This window comes from Phoca vitulina, unplaced genomic scaffold, assembly GCF_004348235.1.
Source record: "Phoca vitulina isolate PV1807 unplaced genomic scaffold, GSC_HSeal_1.0 scaffold16, whole genome shotgun sequence".
Lineage (NCBI taxonomy): Eukaryota > Metazoa > Chordata > Mammalia > Carnivora > Phocidae > Phoca > Phoca vitulina.
The window spans coordinates 12,460,857-12,477,155 of NW_022589719.1; the positions used below are offsets into that span (position 1 = coordinate 12,460,857).

The following is a 16,299-nucleotide window of genomic DNA, read 5'->3' on the forward strand; positions in this document are numbered from 1 at the left end:
TTTATATAGAGAGTTCTAAGTATTGCTTTATTCTGGACATTTTAAATTGCTTTTACTGCTATACGTGTTTGGCCAACTACAGTGGAGGAGACAGGGCCGTCTCACCCCCATGGCCGCTGGGAGGCAGAAAAGTAAACAACCCAGTGGCAGAACTTCGGTTTTTGTCAAAGACCATTTCTAAGCCTCATAAATCATGTGTTCAGCAATCCTTTTTAAAGTCAGTTACTCAACGGCATGTTTAATCATAAGGGCCTTGTTCAAATAGGATCTAGAAGGGCCGCTACCCACTAGTAAGTGTAAATAACACCAAACAGCGTCACCGAAGTGAGTGTCCAGTTGTACAGGTAATTTGTATGGAGCAGCATCTCTGCCCAAACAGGTTACCAGAATCTGGATCATTGAGGGTATTTTCGTTTTTAAAGACATTCTTAACTCCTCTTGCTTCAAAGATTACAGCCAAGTCACTTGTCATAGTGACCCTGAGTCTAATAATTAACCTGCAAGGGAAAGGTCACATCACTCCCCCCCACCTCTGGATTTAAGTCAACAAACAGAGGTCTCAGTACTGGATCTAAAGTCATGGCTTACGTGCTAAATGTCGTGGCTGAAATGGAATCATCTGCTGAGTGTCTGGTTTGGGGTACTCTGGTTTTCTATCCACTTCATCTTTCAGAACAGGCACTATGGAAGGAGCTACAACTGGGTCTGGAATTATAGCTGCTAGCTTAGCACGGGAGACATCCTGAAAATGCAGAACACAAGAATCCTAAACCTGAAAAAGGGACTTGAAGTATCATTGTGCAATTCTACAATCTTGAGGATACACTGAATACCTGGGTTAAAACCACAGAGAACTGAGAGGGACAAGTTAGAATGTGACGGTAAAGACTATTAAATACTCAACAAGGAAAGCTACAAGGCTTTAGAGATGTGGTGTTTGATAACCTTGCCCTAACCCTGGTCAGGAATTGTTTGACTCAGTGCTGCTGGGTAGGACATTTGCAAGCTTTTTTGAGTAAACACCTGACTGGGCACCAGGAAGAGAGTGGGGCAATTTGTGAGAAGATCTACAATTTTAGATATTTTTCTGACCCTTCCCTTCCACTAGAATTGAACAATATCAATTTAAGTGAATCCCTACTTCATGAAAGCTAAAATAATCACTTAAACTAATTAATACAATTTTGTTAATGAAATAAAAAATTATTCCCAACATAGTTACAGGGAAGAAGGGACTGATATTGAGCAGCCACCTTTGTCCAGTTTTCACCATTTATTCCCTCTTTGATGAGGCAAATAGTAACCTCTCCATTTTATAGAAGGAACTGAAGCTCAAAGAGGTTCTAATATTTCCAAGGTCTTAGAGCTAAGAAGTAGAGAAAGGACTGGGAGCACCGGCCTCTGACCACAAGCCCACCCACCGTCCTCTTTTTAGTTTATCAGCAGTGCCCCACCAGGGCTGAGAACAGTTTCTCCAAGACCGGTCAAAAGGGACAGTGTGGCCACCTATCAGCGGGGCCCCGCCCCAGAGAAGTTCCTCTGCTGCGGGCGCTGCTGTCAGCCTGCCTGTCCGGAACCAAAAGAGCCCCTTTCGCCATCATCGACGCAGAAGAACATTTCACTTTCTCAACACTTGCTCATATGCACAGTTGGTGGCAGATCTCAGTGAGCAGGCCCATCGGGAACGGCTTTTTTCTCTTCCCCTCCCACATTATGTACACATGGGAGTATATTTAATCCTTCTCCCCCAAAATGAACGAGTTGAAATAGAAATAGAAGATGGAGAATTCATATTGAATAAATAGTTCAACTTGGAAATAGTAAGAGCTCTATTTTCATTAATTTCCATTTTCACCTTGACGAAGTTGAAATAGTCCTTGCTAACTTCACATAGTGGTCTTAAAGGTCTTTTGCTTTTCCTTGAGAAGTTAAACTAGAAGCTGACCTTCCTGACCCCTGAGCAGTCACCCCTAGTTATAGAATAGGAAGATGGGACTGGCACGGAACTGGGGCTTCCATCAGTGAAAAGGTCTGAAGGTCAATTATGGGTCATTTTCCCCAAACATGTAAATCTGGTTCACACACCAGACCAGCAAGACGCAGGCCCAAAGAGGCTGCTGAAGAGAATGATGGTCAAGAGCATCCTAATGCTGGTTGGCTTAAAGGGACCCAATCTAGGATCTTGTGGGTATCGCTTCCCTTTGGATTTCTATCTTGGTCTTTGTTTTCATGACACAGGAAAAAAAAAATCAAGAAATGACAGAACAGTGTTTTTCTCAGCAAGGGCTATTTCTGGAGCTGCATGAACATTAACCTTTCCCCCAGGGCCTAAACAGGTTGAGGGGCCAGATTTCTTAGGACTCAGTTGTCTATATAGAGGAGTTCAATTCCCAGATAAGCTCATTTCCTCAAGAGCCCCCTGAAGTACTGTGTTAAGATACAAATCCCTTCAGGAACTTTATGGACTTCTTAACAAGCTGTGACGTTTCTTCAGTATACCTACAGGAGCTACATTTGGTTTAGGATCTGTCAAAACACGTTCATGAGTTTTAAGAACTATTAGAAAAAACATAGCACCTAAAATGACATTTTTTCTTCCTTCCACAATACCGTCATGTGCCCACCAGACAAGATACAGGGCATTGGCAATTTCAGGGGAAGGCTGAAAGTGTTAAATCTCACTCTCGCATTTTGTCAGTACTTTTGATACTCAGTGTTTCATAAACTCAAGGAAAATCCCTGAACTTTTTTCCTGTTTTCTGAAAATCTAAAACTAATTTCTATTTCAGAATTTCCTTTAGAGGGATGTGTTTCCATAAACTGTTCTAAAACATGGGAAAAGTAGGGACACTACACACCTCTTGATCCTAAGTACATACCTTATAACCAAGCGCTTTTAGTTCACTTGCCGAGCAAGGATATAAGTCCATGAACTTATATCTGTCCACCAGTAAAGCTGTTTCTTTGCCTTCATACTCTTCTTTGAATGCTGTAAACCGTCTTTTCTCCACTTTGAGTATGCTAGCTAGATCACCAATGTTACTTTCGAAAGCTAGAAATCGGGCCCAGATTTCTCTGTAATAAATATAATCAGTACTTAATTATTCTGGGTTTGGAAGAGGGAGTCCATTTACAAAAAAAAAACCTGAAGTTCCCTACTCCCTTTTTTTAGTTAGAAAAAGCTCTTTTTTTAATTAAGATTTCCAAACTACAGGACAGTATAACAAATACCTATGGATCATCATCATCACCTAGATTTAATCATTGTTAATATTTCGCCATATTTGCTTCATCTTGCTTTTGCTTAAGTATTTGAAAGTAAGTTATAACACTTCACCCTGCACTCCTGTGTATTTAAGCCTCTTTTTGAGATTTTATTTATTTAGCACACCTTCCTATCCCCTTGTGGTCAGTAAGAGACACAGTTAGGTAAACTCTAGGTGGAAGAGCTGAAAAGGAACATACCCAGACTTCCAATTTCTCCTGAATAATGTGGCTTCACCATTTTGTTTAGTGGCATGAATTATTATGTGGAATACATTCTTCACTCAATGTATGAATAAAAATATATTCTAAAACCTAACATGATTGTTTTCCCCTCATTAACATGGATTATTTGGGACATATTTGTGCCTCAGAACTGTTGTAACAGCCAAAATTAATTCTCTGAGACTCTACTTAAATGTCACTAAACACCTTTGTATTAAAGTAACACACAGAATGCCGACTGCATACCAGGAATAGGACTATCACAAAAAGCCTACATTGGCAGATATTACTATTAGTTGATGAGATAAGGTTTGGGAAGGTTATGAAATGTATCCAGGGTATAATCAGCTGAGCTGGAAATTGAACCCAAGACTCCAAAGCCTTACTATTTCCACTCTACCACTATACCATGTTCCTTTGTTTGATAAAACTGACAGAGTCAAAAGCATAAACCAGGGATGTAATATGTCAAACAAACTTTGAATATGTAAGAGTTTTTGCCCTTGAGTAAGGTAAAACTTTCAGAACTTGTATTTGTTCATATCAATTTCTAGGGCATGGTAAACTAGGAAGATATATTAAAATATTTAATAATAAATGCCTAACATCTCTCAAAACAATTCTCAGTATACAAACATTTTTTTTAAAAAATCTTAAACAGGCAGGTATTTGTAAATTAAGCTTCAATAGAGAAGGGAAATTTCTCCTGAAACTTCTAAACAAACGTTCATTCACAGATCACAATTCAAGTGTTAAAGCTGCCATCGGAACCCAACCAACAGTTTTCCCAATAGCTTACCCAGACTTCTCAGGAGGAAGGCTTCCAGAGGTTAAGACTCGTTCAAACAAAACTCGGGTATTATTGTCCTCTAGGATATATAAAAAGATTTTAAATATTGAAAAATTACATTTTACAATCAACCGTGTATTTACATATGTATCACCTCGTTTAATTCTCACAAAAATCCTCTGCAAAAAGGTAACTATTTCCCCAATTTTTATAGATGAGTTAACCTGGGTTTCAAAACAATTGAGTTGGGGACGCCTGTGTGGCTCAGTCCATTAAGTATCTGCCTTCGGCTCAGGTCATGATCCCAGGGTCCTGGGATTGAGCCCCGCATCAGGCTCCCTGCTCCGCAGGGAGCCTGCTTCTCCCTCTCCCTCTGCTGCTCCCCCTGCTTGTGCTCTTTCGATCTGACAAATAAATAAAATCTTAAATAACCCAAAACAACAACAACAACAAAACCAAACAAAAAATGATTGAGTTGATCTGGCTCACTGTTACTGAGTAACAGCTGGAACTAGAAGCCAGGTCTTTTTACCTGTAGTTCAGCCCTCCTCCTACATATACTGCATTTATGTCAGGCCATTTATAACTGTGATATCTGAGCAAGGTATCCACTGGCCTTTTTGATCTTTTTTTTTTAAGGTTTTATTTATTTATTTGAGAGAGAAAGAGAGCATGAGCGGGGTGAGGGGCAGAGGGAGAAGCAGACTCCCACCGAGCAGGGAGCCCAATGCGGGGCTCGATCCCAGGACCCCAGGATCATGGCCTGAGCCGAAGGCAGCCTCTTAACCGACTGAGCCACCCAGGCGCCCCCCACTGGCCTTTAAAATATAATAAAAATTATATATCTGCTTACATTGTGTCACAATTGATATTTTTTAAATACCTGGAATGTGATGGATGGCAAGCTCAAATTTATATATAGGCGATTTTCTTATTTTGCAGCACCAGGACTACTCTCTATATAACTACTTTAAATTCTTGTATAGGTACAATTAAAATTTAAGTCTCGGGAGTTCCTCTGTAGCTGGAGGTGGGAAAATAACACTTCTTCCTAAGGGATCTATTAAAATTTAAGAATCCTGCAATACATTTACTAACAATCATTGAACTGTATATTTTAAATGGGGGCATTTATGGTATATAAACTATACCTCAATAAAGTTTTTTAAAAATCCAGCAGAGTGTTGGTTTTTATTGCCTCAGGGTAGTTATTCAGTGTTTACTACATGTCCATACACAAAGTAAAACCAAGAGATTAAATGTGTTGAACCTAAGAAGATGGCACCATATTCATGGCTTTCATCTTAAACTTAACATACTGTACTTCAAAAAATAAGTAAATCTTGTATTTTATTCTTTTTGTTTTAACCCAGGCCTTGCTCCATACACACTTTCTACCATTCCACATAACTTTCCCACTGCTTTACATGCCGTCTTCTCTACCTGGAATAATGCATTTTCCTCTATCTTTTCCTGGCTAACTACTGTTCATCCTTCAAGACCATCTCATGTTGCCTCTAGAACAGCACTGTCCAACAGACATATAATGCAAGCTACATATATAATTTAAATTTTCCGCTAGCCACATTTAAAAGAGTAAAAACAGGTGAAATTAATTTTAATATATTTTATTTAACCCAAGATATCTAAATTATTTTGGCATGTAATTAATATGAAAATTAAGGTATTTTACTTTTTTTTTAAATTTTTTTTATTTTTTGTACTGACTCTTTGAAATCTGGTATGTAGTTTACACTTACACCACATCTCATTTTGGCCTAGCCCCATTTCAGGGGCTCAATTCTTACTGGTCTAGTGGCTACCACAACTGCACAGCACAGCTCTAGAACTTAAATTGTACTCTCTTCTCTGTGCTTCCAAAGTAGCTCATTCAGGCTCTATTATAGTAGCACATTTTTTTCATGATTGCCACCATCATCCTAAGTAGTAACATTTACAATATGCATACCACATTCCATGTGTAAGTCAAACACACGCAAAAACTCATCTAATCCTCTCAACAATCCTATGAGAGGCACTCTTACGACCATACTGCAGATGAGAAATGGGAAACAAGATTATATACCTAACCCCAGAATTTATGCTACAATTAAGCACCAAAAGATGATGCAGTTACGTTTACACGTCTGATTCTCCCATGAGAACACTCTGAGAATAGGAATGGAGTCCTATTCACCTTCGTATTCCCAGACTCTAGTAACCAGAAGGTACTGAATAAATGATGAAAAGATGGGTGGATGGATGAACAAATGAAAGAACTATGTAAACACTGATTTTTGGAAGACAATAATAATGCTGATATCAGGGCGCCTGGGTGGCTCAGTCGTTAAGCGTCTGCCTTCGGCTCAGGTCATGATCCCGGGGTCCCGGGATCGAGTCCCACATCGGGCTCCCTGCTCGGCGGGAAGCCTGCTTCTCCCTCTCCCACTCCCCCTGCTTGTGTTCCTGCTCTCGCTATCTCTCTCTCTGTCAAATAAATAAAATCTTTAAAAAAAAAAAAAATAATAATGCTGATATCAGATATCATCCGCATTTTTGGAATAACATATATACTAGTAACTATTCTAAAAAAAATAAAATGATTTGCAATTGTTGAGAACTTCTTTTTTTTTAAAGATTTTATTTATTTGACCAAGAGAGAGCACAAGCAGGGGGAGAGGCAGGCAGAGAGAGAGAGAGAGAGAGAGAGGGAGAAGGGAGCTCCCCACGGAGCAGGGAGCCCGTTTCAGGGCTCGATCCAAGGACCCTGGGATCATGACCTGAGCCGAAGGCAGACGCCTAACCAACTGAGTCACCCAGGCGCCCAAGGAACATTAATTCTATAAGAGAAAATTTCTTTGTAATTCAGTGCTCCACTATCTCATTTTTTGGAGTTAAGTCCTCTTCCAGAGTGTAGAATCACTAAGCTAAAATACCAAATCGTATTTAAGTTTTTTCTACTATATAGGTATAAAGAATGCTGTATTTTTATTTTTTTATTATTATTTTTTAAGATTTTATTTATTTATTTGACAGAGAGATAGAGAGAGGGCACAAGTAGGCAGAGAGGCAGGCAGAGGGAGAGGGAGAAGCAGACTCTCCACTGAGCAGGGAGCCCGACGCGGGGCTCGATCCCAGGACCCTGGGATCATGACCTGAGCCGAAGGCAGCTGCTTAACTGACTGAGCCACCCAGGCGCCCCAAGAATGCTGTATTTTTAAAAAATATCATTCAAAGCATTGATATATAGTTGTGATATCTAACTCATTTACATGGCACATAATTGTACATTTCTTTTTTTAAAAAATTTTTTATTGTTATGTTAATCCCCATACATTACATCATTAGTTTTAGATGTAGTGTTCCATGATTCATTGTTTGTGCATAACACCCAGTGCTCCATGCAGAACGTGCCCTCCTCAATACCCATCACCAGGCTAACCCATCCTCCCACCCCCCTCCCCTCTAGAACCCTCAGTTTGTTTTTCAGAGTCCATCATCTCTCATGGTTCGTCTACCCCTCCGATTTCCCCTGTACATTTCTTTCTTAAACCAACTTTTATACCAGATCATTTCTAGTCAAGAAATTACATGTACTGGACTGTGGGTAACTAGACTAAATGAGACACATACATATGTATATATATACGTTATATAAATCCCCCAGCTCCGTGCCCAGTGTAAGGTCGGATCTTAGTAAAGGATGGCCATTATTATTACAACAGGATAGAGAAAGATGGTAATAAACAGAACGTTTCTTTTGGAAATCTCTTCCCCAGCAGCCTCCAAGCATTTCACTTTACTACTTGGGCATCTTTGAGTTTTGGTGGCTAGATATTACCACTCTTGTTTCCCCCACCCAGGAAACAAGAGATGATTTGCACAGAGTCGTCAGAGATGAGCATGAACAACTCTTTTTCCCAAGTCTGAATTTGTGGCTTTATCCTACTTGTGATGGAACTTCACTGATGAGGCATTAAAGACCATCCTGCAGAGTCAAAAGCATCTACTATTACTCAAATACAAATTCATGGTTGTTAGGCCACAAATATTTCTTGAGTGCCTATTAAGTGCCTGGTTCCAGTGTGACAACAGAATTAGAATACATCTGAGAAAGAAAGAAACCCAGCAACATATTTTCAGAGAATGATACTGATGGTTTAGTATTAATTTAGTATTAACATAACCATTATAGATCTACAATTGACTTACCATTGAGGTGAGAAAGATAGTCAATATAGGCCAAGACATATTCTGGAATGTCTCCATATTTCTTTAGACCCAGCTCAAAAATCTTAAAGGCAACAGATTTGTCCTAGAAGTAGAGAGGAATGTGCTGGTTTCTATGAAATGTCAGACAAGATACTCAAAACAATACTAAAACTATGACACCTAAGCAAGTTACATTAAGTATTAAAATGGAAATTAAAATCATATTAAGTAAAAACTGCTGAGGGCGCCTGGGTGGCTCAGTTGGTTAAGCGACTGCCTTCGGCTCAGGTCATGATCCTGGAGTCTCCAGATCGAGTCCCGCATCGGGCTCCCTGCTCAGCAGGGAGTCTGCTTCTCCCTCTGACCCTCCCCCCTCTCATGTGCTCTCTCTCGCTCTCTCATTCTCTCTCACAAATAAATAAATAAAATCTTTAAAAAAAAAAAAAAAAACTGCTGAGTTAAAGACCAAGGTGTTTAATAAAGCATAAATTAGCAGGCAGTGGGGATTTGGATGATGCTCCATATAATTTTACACAGATACACTTAGACTTCCTTTATGATACAGAGCAATTAAAACTTAAGGACAGAAACTAGGACTACCTTTCTTTAATTAATGTATCTCAGATGAAAGAAGCTATTTTACCTTTATATTTTATTTCAGCACTTACCTTACTACAGTAATACTCCATGAGTGCTGCAGTAACATAGACATGGTGGCGGGTTCTGGTATCTTCTCTTGCTTTTTTAAATATCATTCTTCCAGATTTGATACCTTCTGCTCTTCTTGCAAATTTCATATATTGGATATATACCTATGCAAAAAAAAGAAAAAAGCATTTCTTCTCTACAGATTAGGTAGAATGTGATTCCTGTAGCATCCGAAACAGTCTCACCTTATTCCTACACTAGTATGTTTCCTGTATAAGAAAACAATCTTGAATACCCAAGATACCAGAAAGTAAGCTTATAGATAGTGCTCTATTTAAGTCCACAAGCAAATTTTTTCTGGTAGTAAAGATGCATGCAAATTAATTTTTTTAATGCAAATAAATTTTTAAAAATTGATACATAATTCACATACCACAAAATTCACCCTTTAAAGTGTACAATTTAATGGTTTTTAGTATATGCATGAGGATGTACAATCATCACTACTATCTAATTCCAGAATATACAGTTAAGTTTTAAGGAGGGAATAAAAGTAAAACTACTAGAAAACATTCCATTAATAAATGCCAACACCTAGAAACTCAAGATTTAATCTAATACAAGCATATTTAATAATATATGTTTAACTTTACATTTTCTTGGTTTATTGCTTTAAAAGCCCACTAACTCTGTTTTTCCAAAGACCATATAATGTATCTTTTACTGATAAACTATTAATGAGCCATTTTATCCTCAGCATCACAGAGTGTGCAATACATGATAAGCATGTAATATTAGTTCAATAAACAAATGTTTCTGGACTAAGAGTAGAGTCCTGATTTGCCCAGTTTTGATGACGTCAAACTATGTTACCCAGTTTTGACAGATGGATGGATGAATGGATGAATGAACTATGAGTTCCTTGAGGAAAGGGATTTTCTCTAATTTGTCATTATACTTCTGGAATCTAGCATGGTGCACAGAGAAGTTTGCTAAATGAATTTTAAAATGATGAAGAAATGCAAGCAATCAGAACAGTGGAATCCCAACACAAACCAACAAAAAAGCAGTATAGATTTGACTTGAAGCAGAGGCTCTAGAGTTGCAGACACTCGCCTGTCCCCTTCCCCTCTGGATGAGAGAGCTTCATTGCATTTTAGTAGAGACTAAAGGCTTTGAAACTCAGGGCTTTGAAAACCACTATTATGGAGCAGAATTCAGGATAAAGCAAGTGCCCATCCAATTCCTTCCCAGAATATTGGCTTCTCTTGTTTCCATTTATTTAAAAAGAAATATTTATGAGGCAACAATTATGTGGCATAAATGGCTTTAATCCATGATCACAAGGAAGATGTTAAAAGAGAGCACCACTGCTTCATACTGCTGCATTTATTTATTTATTTATTTATTTTTATTTTTTTAAGATTCTATGTATTTATTTGACAGAGAGACAGAGAGAGCACAAGTAGGCAGAGCAGCAGGCAGAGGGAGAGGGAGAAGCAGGCTCTCCGCTGAGCGCGGAGCCTGAGGCGGGGCTCGATCCCAGGACACTGAGATCATGACTTGAGCTGAAGGCAGACACTTAACCATCTGAGCCACCCCGGTGCCCCCATACTGTTGCATTTAAAAAAAAAAAAAGTGAGGCGGTGCCTGGCTGGCTCAGTTGGTAGAGCATGCAACGCTTGATCTCAGGGTTGTGAGTTCAAGCCTCACACTGGGTGTGCAGTCTACTTAAAATAAATAAAATAGTAAGAAAAGAAAGAAGAGAACAGATCGGTAATTGACTATAAAGGGGTCACATGAGGGAATTTCTGTGAGGTGATTAAAGTGTTTTGTATCTTGGGGCGCCTGGGTGGCTCAGTCGTTAAGCGTCTGCCTTCGGCTCAGGTCATGATCCCAGGGTCCTGGGATCGAGCCCTGCATCGGGCTCCCTGCTTGGCGGGAAGCCTGCTTCTCCCTCTCCCATTCCCTCTGCTTGTGTTCCCTCTCTCGCTGTCTCTCTGTCAAATAAATAAACAAGATAAAATTAAAAAAAAAAAAAAAAAGTGTTTTGTATCTTAATTGTGATGGTGGTCCCATGACTCAATGTTATTGGTCAAGATTCACAGAACTATACCAAAACAACCAGTGAATTTTAATGTACGTAAATTAAAAATTTTTGTTAAAGCTGACTGCAAAGATGGTAAGGAAACATAATGTTACTCACCAAGGTGGGGTCAATATCTTCAATTGCCAGAAGTCTGTTATATATACTGTGAACTTTCTCATATTTCATGCGACTCTAAGGTGGTAGAGAAGAAGTGGATATAAATATACATTCATAAACAAGCAGGATTTGAGCTCTGAGGAATCCAGAGGCTGCACCCCACAATGGCACCTGCTTTGAGCATAAATATATAATGAGCTGAGGACTAATAACTGTTCATTTTGTATCATCTCTACTAAAAGCAGTATGCCTGGCAAAGAAGCAGCCAGAAAAAAATTTAGTCCTGCAGTAAAAAAATCCAATTATAAGAAAGTTCTAAATATTGTTACTGACCTCTTCATAATCTGCATATGCAAAATAAAGAAGCATATTCTTCTTTAATAAAGTGCTTATGGCTCTTTCATATATATTAGCAGCTTCATCACTAAATAATTTGGCATTATTCATATCCTAGGAGAAAAAAAAAGTTCACTCTTTAATAATTTTCATACAGCTGAAAGAGAATGAAATAGACATATATACATATGGACACATATGCATTTCTGGATTCTAAAAAAATTCCAAAGACTTAACATACAGAAGAATCATACAAGTATGCTAAATGGTTCATCATTTTAATAGATTAAAAAACAGCCCCTATATTTTAATTCTGACTAAGGTAGCCACATATAACAGTGTCACTAAGCTTTATATTGACATAAGGTTAACATTTTCAACACCCATACTTCATTACCAAAATTCAGTATTATTATTTTTATCAAATTATTGCTCTGTTAAAACCATGAAAAGGCCAAAGGTGGGGAGAGGAATACTTACCCCCTTTTCCGCAAGCAGTTTACTTGACTGCTCAAGATACTGGGCGGCTTCATACCAAATATCAGGGTGATGGCCCAGTACAAGCAGGCACTGTTCATAAGCAAACATAACTAGGGAAGACATTCACAACATTCAATTAAAATAAATATTATTTATGAAACTATCAGTACAAGCATCACAACAAACTTAGTAGGCTAAAACAGGGCCATCAATAATGAATGATAATTAGAAATAAAAGCTGTAGTGATTTCTGGCACCATTATCCACCCAAGCCCCATCCATCCATCCATCATTTATCAAATTAGTACTTATTTAGCGCAAACTATATGCTAGGGAATGTGAGAGATCCTGACTGTATGAGTGACTAAGACTTCCTATACTTAAGGAGTCTGCCCTGTGTTGGGAAGATATTACAAAGGCAATTATAAAAAGTAATAACTATTATGATGAGGAAAGTACAGTGTACTCTTGAACTTGCAGCAGCAGAACTTAGCATAGTTTAGGGACTCAAGAAAGGCTTCCCTAAGGAACTGACATCTAAAGCAAAACCTGAAGAAGTAATAGAATCTGGTCAGATGAGAGAGTAAGTGGAGCTCAGGAAGGAAGAGGGAACATGGTGTAGGCAAAGAAAACTATCTGCAAAAGCTTACAGATAAGAGTGACAAGACTGAGGAATTGTTTCAAGTTCCAAATTCTAGTTCTGACAGTAGCAGAGTTGTTCCTATAAGACTAACTCTCCTGAAAATAAAAATCATAAACCAAAAAAAAAACAAAAACCTAAAGGCATGGGAGATTGATCAAAAGAAACCAATGGCCAAGACAGAAACCAAAGAACATTGAGCCCTTAAAAAATCAGAACCACACAGGGTAAGATCCATATTTAATATGACTTTTCCCCTCAGGGACACATCCCTTTGTGTACAGTTCTGGGATAGCTAGATCTCAAGTCAAATACTGAAGTCTTACTGGCTTGAGGAAAGTAACATGGCATTCTGAGCTATGAAAATAGGTAGAAAATTAAGGGGGAAAATCCCCCCCCAAAGAGAGAGCCATAGAGGATGGCGCCTGAATATCTGAGCATAAATGCCCTCAAATCTTTAGCTGGCCTCTAAAATATACTTACACAGGGAAGAATACAAAGAGCTCAAGTGGAAAGCAAAGCTGGAAGGCTGAAAGAGCTGAATAGGTTTCTCAGCAGTTGCCCATTGTAATGGAGACCAAGTTTAGAATTTGAGTCCCATCAAGTTAGACGGTCTGGGCAAACACCTTGAACTTCCCATTCTGTTTAAGGAGTAAAGACTTTGTCCCAGGACAAAGAGATTTACCGTGAAATTAAAGGCAAAACTAAAACAGATCCATCCTAACAAGGTCCAGGTGATCTGTCAGTAATTTAACCCCCGGCTAAAATAAAATTCAACATTTTTCAAAGATGAGAGAACCCAGTCTTTACAATGTAGCATTTGTACATCTGTATAATGTCCAAAAGAAAAATTTTACTATTTTTTTTTCTTTTATTTATTTATTTATTTGACAGAGAGAGACACAGTGAGAGAGGGAACATAAGCAGGGGGAGTGAGAGAGGGAAAGCAGGCTTCCCGCAGAGCAGGGAGCCTGATGCGGGGCTCGATCCCAGGACCCTGGGATCATGACCTGAGCCGAAGGCAGACGCTTAACGACTGAGCCACCCAGGCGCCCCCAAAAGAAAAATTTTAAATGTCTAGACTCTTGACAAAACAGGAAGATGTGACCCACAGTCAAGAGAAAAAGGAACCAATTCCATGATGGCCCACATGTTGGAAATCAGCATACGAGGACTTTGGAACTACTCTTATAAATATGTTCAAGGATATAAAGAAAAAGATGGTAATAAACACAGAATCTCAACAGAGAAATGGAAACTATAAAAAAGAAACTATAAAAAAATACAATATATTTTTTGGGCGCCTGGGTGGCTCAGTTGGTTAAGCAACTGCCTTCGGCTCAGGTCATGATCCTGGAGTCCCGGGATCGAGTCCCGCATCGGGCTCCCTGCTCGGCGGGGAGTCTGCTTCTCCCTCTGACCCTTCTACCTCTCATGCTCTCTGTCTCTCATTCTCTCTCTCAAATAAATAAATAAAATCTTTAAAAAAAAAAAAAAAAAATACAATATATTTTTTTAAGTAGACTCCATGTTGGGTGTGGAGCCCAACATGGGGCTTGAACTCATGACCCTGAGATCAAGACCTGGACGCTTAACCAACTGAGCCATCCAGGCCCCCCCCCTTTTTTAAAATAGGCACCATGCCCAGTGTGGAGCCCAATGCGGGGTTTGAACTCATGACCCTGAGATCAAGACCTGAGCTGAGATCAAGTTGGACACTTAACCTACTGAGCCACCCATGCGCTCCCCAAAATTTCTAGAATGGAAATTTATAGAACTAAAAAGTATAATATCTGGAATTCACTGGATGGGTTTAACAGCAGATTGGATATGTTAAACAAAGGTCAGTGAACATGGATGGAGATAGAGCTATAGAACTTACTGAATCTGAAGAACGTAAGAGAAAAAAAAGACTGGAGGTAAAAAATAGCCTATGGGATAATATCAAGTGACTGAACATATATGTAACTGGAGTCCCAGGAGGGTTAATCTTATTACCTCTTTTTGTGATAAGCGTCTGATCTTCTGTACGAAGAGGGTTGCTCTTTTCCCACTGTATGTATTTCTTCCACATATCCACCTGCTGGGCTTCTTGGGGAGTATTCTGAGGAGGCACTGAGGGAGCATTGCGGTCCAAACCTTTCATTACTGTCTCATATTCCTAGATAACAAGCATTTAGAATTCGTGGTGAGCCTAGAAACAACTCAGATATATGGAACGGAGTTGATCAGTTTGGAATACTTTGTTCAAAATGCCTATTTTCCCCAAATACCACTTTGTTAATATAATCTAAAAACTATTGAAGAGCAGGGAGAAAGATAACAGAGGATAACTTACCCAAAAACAGGTTCCCAGGCCTGAGTGAACCCTGGGCCCTCTCTGTAAGTGATCTAGGAGGTCACTCTCCAGGACAGAGGAGCTGACAGATCAACATGACTGATGATCTGGTGGCATCATTACTGCCATCTTTGGAGAAACTGTCTTTTAAAATTTCAATAGTTTGTATTACTAGGCTATCTTCCCTACTTCTAACAGTGTCAACGAATGGAAAGGTATGCACATAAGACAAAAATCTGGCCCTGAGAGCTATGAGACCACAAAGTAGTACGGTATTCAAGCATGTATGAGCAGATATGAGGAAAGCATAAGAACTAATTCATCAATCGTAGGTAGAAACTTGTCTCCATGTCCTTCTCAAGTATTTCAAAAAATTTCTTCCAAACGTGGTTTACTCTATATTTGTCCTTCAACGTGTGTAAAGAGGCATTTCATTTCAAATATATCTGCTCAGATGATGAAATTAATTGTCATTGGTTAAGATTGCCAATAACTGAAAATGTCAAGAGGAACACCCAACAGGGAAAGCTCTTGTATAAACAACATACTCATCAAAAGAAGTGACCTGCTGGAATTCCATACCTTTGCTACACGCCTAGCATTCATGTAATCTCGACTCCGATCTTCAATCATTTTTTTAGCTAAATGAATATTGATACCCTAGGAAAAAACAAAGAGAAATGTATATTATTTTAAAATTAAGTATGTTTTAATAGTATGTTTTAATATTAGCATAATACAGTTAATTTGTGCATTTACTAAGTCATTTTCAATTCTATATTTTAAAAGATTTTGTTAATAAAGGTCAATCACATTACATGCTTCAGGGATCGAGGATCTGCTCATATCTGTTAGGAGCTGGTAGTAAGTCTCCATGTCAGGAATTTCTAAAGATAAGGAATGATTTGGAAAGGTTCTATTATTTCATATAAAATTCTATTAATAAAAAAATGCTATACAGATTCATCAGCGTGAATAGCAAGCACTTTGCTTTATTTATTTTATTTTTTTAAGATTTTATTTATTTATTTATTTGACAGTGAGAGAGAGACAGCGAGAGAGGGAACACAAGCAGGAGGAGTGGGAGAGGGAGAAGCAGGCTTCCCGTGGAGCAGGGAGCCTGATGCGGGGCTCAATCCCAGGACCCTGGGATCACGACC

At 38.8% G+C, this 16,299-nt stretch overlaps 1 protein-coding gene across 2 annotated transcripts in view; it reads right to left on the minus strand.

Annotated features, from left to right (window-relative positions):
- CSTF3 (cleavage stimulation factor subunit 3) overlaps nucleotides 1–16,299 on the minus strand; it is a 74,802-nt gene that overhangs the window by 6,113 nt on the left and 52,390 nt on the right. For both annotated transcript variants that reach the window (XM_032413881.1, XM_032413882.1), the window contains exons 9-18: nucleotides 15,722–15,799; nucleotides 14,800–14,962; nucleotides 12,162–12,271; nucleotides 11,679–11,795; nucleotides 11,346–11,420; nucleotides 9,160–9,303; nucleotides 8,492–8,594; nucleotides 4,289–4,358; nucleotides 2,880–3,075; nucleotides 589–742 (exon numbers count right to left, since the gene is read on the minus strand). In XM_032413881.1, coding sequence (XP_032269772.1) covers nucleotides 589–742; nucleotides 2,880–3,075; nucleotides 4,289–4,358; nucleotides 8,492–8,594; nucleotides 9,160–9,303; nucleotides 11,346–11,420; nucleotides 11,679–11,795; nucleotides 12,162–12,271; nucleotides 14,800–14,962; nucleotides 15,722–15,799 — 1,210 coding nt within the window. The remainder of the gene's footprint in view (nucleotides 1–588; nucleotides 743–2,879; nucleotides 3,076–4,288; nucleotides 4,359–8,491; nucleotides 8,595–9,159; nucleotides 9,304–11,345; nucleotides 11,421–11,678; nucleotides 11,796–12,161; nucleotides 12,272–14,799; nucleotides 14,963–15,721; nucleotides 15,800–16,299) is intronic.